Source organism: Atta colombica, unplaced genomic scaffold (assembly GCF_001594045.1).
Source record: "Atta colombica isolate Treedump-2 unplaced genomic scaffold, Acol1.0 scaffold125, whole genome shotgun sequence".
Lineage (NCBI taxonomy): Eukaryota > Metazoa > Arthropoda > Insecta > Hymenoptera > Formicidae > Atta > Atta colombica.
In genome coordinates this window covers 4,239,493-4,246,903 of record NW_017259212.1, presented here as the reverse complement: position 1 = coordinate 4,246,903, position 7,411 = coordinate 4,239,493, and the positions used below count along the sequence as shown (strand labels likewise).

Genomic DNA, 7,411 nt, shown 5'->3' with positions numbered 1-7,411 from the left:
CTCTCTCTCTCTCTCTCTCTCTCTCTCTCTCTCTCTCTCTCTCCTCCCCTCTCCCTCCCCCCATCTCTCTCTCTCTCAGCTTTAAAAAGAGAGAATTTTAAGCCTCACTTAAAGTCAGAGTAACATTGGTACAATCGGATTTTACTAATGCTAATTTGTATTCACAACAAAAAAGTTTTATTCATGTTTGAACTCTCTATAATATTTCTAGATTATTGATTGAAAAATAATAAAATATTAGAGCACGAATTAATCAGAATTCTGTTAAAGTTCCATAACGTTATAATTTTAATGTTCAATCAGAAGAATATTTGAGTTTTTAAAGTCGAAGTTGTTAAACTTCTCATGAATCAACTTCGGAAATATTTATTGTTTTTAAACAATACAGAATATGGGTACATGAACGAATGAAAAATATATCGTCTGTTATTTTTACAAGAGAATGCTTTCAAGTGTAAATCTCACAATAACGCCAAGTTTATATAGATCTGTTATTTAAATAATTAATAAGTAGTTCCATTTCACTATTTCTAAGCCTTTCTTTGCGATATAAGCAAAAAATAAAGTATGTAGTATAAAGTATATTCGAATTTTTACACACACACACACACACACACACACATTATTGGCCATATTATTGTCAATTTTTGCTTTTTAGCAAAATGTAGTTTTTCTGGTTATATTAGTATTTTGAAATTGTAAATTAAAACCGATAAAAAATGATAGAATCAATATGATAAACAAATATTTAAAGAGCGTTCCAATATGTTTAAAAATATATAGTTTATCTAATATATTATAAGTTTTCGTCAGTGTATATTGGAGCGCCGATTCCCACTAGCCCATGAATTTTCCTTTATTTAATTAATTGTTTAATTATAGGGAATTTCAAATGTTTTTTTAAATTACTATATTGGACTAGTTTTTAATTAGGAAATCTCAATTATTTTTTTTAATTATTGTATATTGTAAACTTAAAAAGTATAAAAAAATCTCTAATAAAATACTTATAACTAATAAAATACTTATAACTAAATACAATTATTTATTATTTTAGACTTTTTCTTGTTCACAACTTTGACTTCTGCAATAATTAGATGATCATAATACAAGACGTTATGCGCTTTTCATACATAATTCATTTGCTGTGTGTTATTCGGTATATTTATGTATTATTAATAGATTATATTTTTGTATTGCATTGAGCAATAAGAACCTAAATAATTGGTCGAAATGTATGCATATTTGTTAAATATTAATAAAAATTTCTTTGCATATCGTTAACCACGTTGTGTTTATTCTTAAGTGGCAATTTTTGTTTCTTTTTTATTATTTTATTATAAGTATTTTATTAGAAATTCCTGCTATGTTCTAATATACATTGTTAGTGCCACTGAAAATATAATAGGTAATGTATGACATAAACCGTACATTTTTAACATATATCAGAGCAATCTTTAAATACATGTTCGATATATTAATTCTATTATTTTTAACAATTTATAAATTTTGAATTAATATAATAAAAAAATTACAATTTGCTAAAAAGGAAAAAATGACAAAATAACAATACATAAAAATTCGGGAATACTTGATACATTTTTTGCTCATGTTGCAAAAGTGGAGCTTATAAATGGCGAATTTCACTTATTGATTACCGAAGTAATCAGTTTCACTTTAATTTATCACTACAAATATTTCGAAAAATATAGTAGATACAGAAAAACGTTTCAAACAAAAATGGAATGATTTCGAGACAGACATATTTTTGTATAGTTTTTTTTCTCAATAAGAGCGCCAAAAAGATACGAAGGTCAGAAGAATCTTCATTTTCTTAATGGAATTATATGATTTTTTTTACACATAATATGATTTCTCTAATTATTTTAAATATAAAAGTATTAAGGTATAGAGATATCAAAAAATCAATTGTTTACGAAATATTTTATTTTGGCACATATTGACATGAAATATTAAATATTTAATAAACTATTGGTTATTTAATATCTTTACTTAATTTTTATATGAACAATTACAGAAATGATATTAAGTATGTAAAAAAAATCGTATAATTCCATTTAGAAAAGTGGAAATGACTTTCGTATCTTTTTGAAGTCTCCATCAAGAAAAAAATAATATGATCATTTGATCAAAATACGTCTCCCTCGAAACCGTTCTACTTTTATTTGAAACATTTTTCTGTATTTCATATTTTTTCTTCGAGATATTTGCCGTGATAAATGGAATCCTTTATAGCTTTGGCATTATAAGATTTATACATGGAAATGTTTCCTTGTTAGTAACCGATTCATTAAATCTGGCAATTTTCTTTTCAAATTCATAACAGTATTTAAGTAAAAAATACACAAGTTATAATATAGCAATCATAATCATTTGCGTCTATAACGGTATCAAATAAACAGTTAGCCGTTCATGACGAGCCATTGTTAAAAGTAATAATTTATCAACAATGCTCATAAATTAGCATTGTGAATCAAACGACGAAGAAAATTTTATCATGTCATGTGATTCTGCGAAATTCCAATTATAATTATGCGACAACCAGAAAAACGTATAAGAAACATGCTCTCATGTCATCTAATTAAAGTAACCTAATTAAAACTGCAATCTAATTAAAGCTTGTAGCAGCGATTTTTAATGCTATTGCAATTTCGTATATTACAGTTGACATATACCTTAATAAATACAGAAATGATAAAATATGTTAACAACAATTTTTATATTCTATCATGTCCGAACGATTTGAGTATAAGTATGTTTAATATTTCACACACACACACACACACGCGCGCGCGCGCGCGCATACACGCACGCATGCACGCCCGCACGCACGCACGCACAATATTAATTTTCAGAGTAGTATAATTTTTACAATAACAAAAAAATTAAAGAAAAATTATTATTTAATATCTGAAATTATATTAAAAACGCACTGAAAAAAAAGAATCTGATTATAATAACCAACAAATATTGGAATGAAATTATTTCAACCAAATATTCAGGTAATACATAATTACAATCACAATTTTACCTTTTTTACAAATTTTAGTATTACCATTGGTAATACCATTTAATAATACTTACTAAATATTTTTAAAAGTAAAATTATGTTTGATTATGTTACCTGAACATTTGATTGAAATTATTTCACTCAACATTTGATAGCTACAACTAAATTCTTTTTTCAGTGTGCACTGACCAAGCTTTTTACTGCGACCATCATAACACATTAACAATCTTGGAATAAAAATTCAAATCTTACAGCGAATTCGATTGAATCCATTCGGTGCGCACTGTTGCACATTAAAGCCGTCACAAATTGACGTCGTATAAAAATATGTATATTTAATGTAAATATAAAAAAATGGATTAAACCATGGATTTCTCAAAATTCTCAATATATTTTATTGTGCTGTTAAGTGAAATCTGTATTTCATAATTCGAAATATTTACATTTTACTTTTACACGGATTAAATCAGTGTACAATGGCTTCAATATGCACTAGTGCACATTAGTTATGCGTCCAACCGAATTCGCTATTAGCTAAATATTTAAAATTTTTCAATATTGTTGTTTTAAAATATATTGTAAAGCATAAAAATTGTTATAATCCTGCAAAAATTTAGATATCTAATAAAAGTAATAAAATAGTTCAGATAAAACATAGAGGTTTAATAATTTTCGCAAACTAATGTTAATTAAATATTTTACTACGATAACTTGATATTATGATATCATAAAATTTCCGCAAACAAGAAACTTATTCAATTATTTGCATCAAAACAATCTCGATGTGAAATATATAAATTAAATTATATGTTAATGTCATTAATCAACGGATGTGTTCTAAAACCCTCAATTCTAATCTCTATTTAACATCCGTTCACGATAATTGTACTGCGTCGCAGTATGTGCCACTCTTTCCTCATTCTATTCTATTCATTCTATTCATCTTGAATGTCTTAATAAGCAACTGCGGAAATAACTCGCAGCGTCTCATCGAACAGACGCGCGTAATTTACACGCACATTTATATAGCGCGATATGCATATTTTAGAACGGAATTAAAGGCTTAACTGTCATGTCTTTACCTTTTACAGCTCTCGTGGCGTCTGGCTGGCATGGTCCAGACATCGAGGCGCCTGGAAGCCTTGAAGATCCTGAACGGCGTGACCACGGCCCAGACGGCGGAGGCTTCTCCGGAGCTCGAGGAATGCATTAAAAGGCAGTTGGCCATTTCCGGGGTACAAACCGGTTCTCGTGAGGTCGCCGAGCAGGTGGTCAGTCAGTTGGAGAGGACACTGTACGACTTTCCATGTCTGCGTGGATGCGCTGAGGTCAAGAGTTACGCCACCGCGTGCTCCACTTTGGCTTGGGCGTGTCTGGCACGTTCCACGCCGCTGGTACTCGATGTAGCGCAAAGTTTGGAGTTCCGCAGAGAGGTGCAAGTAAGACATCATGCTTCTCCGGATCCGCACGGGACTAGGATCAGATCAGTCTTGTGGCCAGGGCTTCGGGAAGGCTGTCAAGGTCCCTGTCTTCACAGAGCCATCGTGCTAACTTGCTGAAGCACTGCAACTTTTCTATAAAAAAGGAATAAAAGCGAATGCAGAACTGTCTTTGAAAAACATGTTCATGATGCGAAAATATTTTTCATATACATGAAATTTTTTTCAATATACACAGGGAGTTCACTGAATTGATCACACTTATCAGGTAAACAGAACTAATAATTTTCTAACAATTTAATTAAGCGTAAATTAATAATAAAATAATTATATACTCATTTAGGTAAGTCACATAAAAACTTATGTCTTGAAATGCGATATTTTAAAAAAGTCTCAATAAAATTTACACAATACGCATAATTATAAAATATAGTACGTTATATGAATAATCTGGATATGCAATTACCAATTTACGAAATATATAAACATCTCTCTGCAGAGTTTTCAGAAATGCAATTGTAATTTGACAACAAAAATAGAGAAATATACGAACTCGAACTCGCTAATTGAATGTACGCGACGAAAAGCAGAGACAATCCCGCGTGGGATGCTGCACCGCAGTATACTCCAATTTCATTCGCGTTTATGATATGCATTCTACACCGTTGATACTTGACGCCGCAATCGGACCTTCAATTTCAGAATCATATCTCGGGCGTGTTGTTCGTAGCTCCACTGACCGCAGAATCAAGAATTCAGGATAGTATGACACGATGTTGCGGTGTATCGCTACATTCTTATTTATACGGGTCTTATCTATATTTTATTAAAGAAAAAATAAAGAAGAAATAAAATGGACATTGACTGTATCAACCGATATGATACTTAATTCAAAAAAGAAGTGGAAAACAATTACATAATATTTAATAAATAAGAAATTAAATACTCATATTACTAAATAAAAAAGTGTACATTTTTGTCATATTTAATAAGAGATTAATTAAAATTAATTAAATACAATATTTATTATTTTCTCGTGAATGACATAATGTATTTTTTTATAATGTATTATAAGACAGCTTAAGTTTCTTCGATAATTACATCTGTAAAAGTATTTATCTTTTCGATTAATAATTTTATATGAAGAGAAAATTTGTAATTTGATTATTTATTTTAGGCTTCTCTCGAAACTTGAGCAGATTGCACAAACATATTTATATCTGTTATAATCAAAATATGATTATAGAAAATATAAGAATATAATATTAAATAGAAAAATTGACAGTTAAATTGTATAATGCTAAGAAATATTAACATATTATTATTTGTATCTAAGCTAAGAGATTTTAATGCTCAATGTATGAAATTTACATTAAATTAATACTCATAATATATATAACCGACATATCTTAATCGAAAAGTTCTATTTTATAGTTATAACAAAACTACTGTTTGTTTTAATCGATACACATTTATATTAAAATCATGTACATTAACAATAAAAATATTTTGCGGAATATATTTATCATATTTATTAACACATATCTCGAAATAATTGTAGGACCTCTTTAATAGGGAGAGAAAAAAAGGAATAATATTAATTACGAAAATTGATATCAAGATAAAAATTCTGACGAATCAAATTTAAGCAGCTATAGTTACTTAACTTAGTTATAATTTCGTCTGAAAGGAACTATGAAGGTACGTAATTGAGACGAGAATATGTTTTAAGAATTTGTTTCCAATCTCGTTCACGTACGCATTAATAATTTTATCATCAAATAATTACTACATTTTTATCGATCTACACATAAATATATGAAAAAAATAATACTTTCAATTTGATATTTTATATTATCAATGATATAAATTAATATTTCTAATAATTTTAGCTGTTTAATTCAACATTCATCATGTCCTTATATAAAAATAACGTCCTTATATTTAATTTTTTTTCACGAAACAATAATCTCTTAGCAATTGTATTTTAAATTATTATGTTACATGTCAAATTAGATGATCTTAAAATAAGAATGATGGCGCTTTTAAACGAATAAACGTCATCCAACTATTAAAGATTTAAATTATTAAATGTGATTAACAATCTGCAACTGGTTTGATATCAGTTTATCTAGGTCATCTATCCAACGTAGAAATACATTCCTCGTTTTTGATGATTTAACGCCATATTTCTGGAATACGATCAAAGCAAATAGGAAATATGAGATTATTTCTTTACTCGTTTAAATCTCTCGAGACTTTATATTGATATCTTTTGCATCCTTTTGCGCTTTCATTGCTGGAACGGTATTTTCGATATATTATCTTTTCACATAACATCGGCAAAAGTTTTCTATATATTTGTCCTACATTTTTGTAATAACATATGTTCATATTTTTAAAAAATATGCTGCAAAAATATAAAATATTGAAAATATCAAAAATTATTAATGTAACGATATAAACTATAACAATCATCATTTGATGTAATATATTAAGAAAAGCATACACAATAACATATTTAAAATTCAAGAGTTATTCCTGTTACACAAATGAAAATTTATGGAGTTACTCGGTGAAATGATCAACAAACAAGCTTATAGTTTTGAGAATTTATTATAAATCTCGTAGAGGTTCCTATGTACATCTTGGGTATGCTTCTAACGCTTCTACTAATCGAACAAGTATAAAAGTATGTTTTAATTCGATTATTCGTTTAGTCCTGAATAATTTATATATATTGATTTAAATTACATTTTTGTAATAATAAAAAAATTCGCAATGCAATATATAAATCACTTTTTTTTGCAATATATAAAGATCGCAATGTACAATTTTAGCAATTAATAACTCCGAAGATCTAAACGAATAAATCGACTGACATTAGAAAATCACTTTGGTCGAATTATCGTCTTTATTTTATCGTTCTTAATCCTCATTT

General features: G+C 28.2%; 1 protein-coding gene across 1 annotated transcript in view; it reads left to right on the top strand.

Annotated features, from left to right (window-relative positions):
* The window catches only part of LOC108694828, a 27,878-nt gene extending 23,137 nt beyond the window's left edge, over positions 1-4,741 (top strand). Inside the window, exon 5 of the mRNA XM_018204502.1 lies at positions 4,123-4,741. Coding sequence (XP_018059991.1) covers positions 4,123-4,590 — 468 coding nt within the window. The 3' untranslated portion in view covers positions 4,591-4,741. The remainder of the gene's footprint in view (positions 1-4,122) is intronic.
* Positions 4,742-7,411: the final 2,670 nt, after the last annotated feature.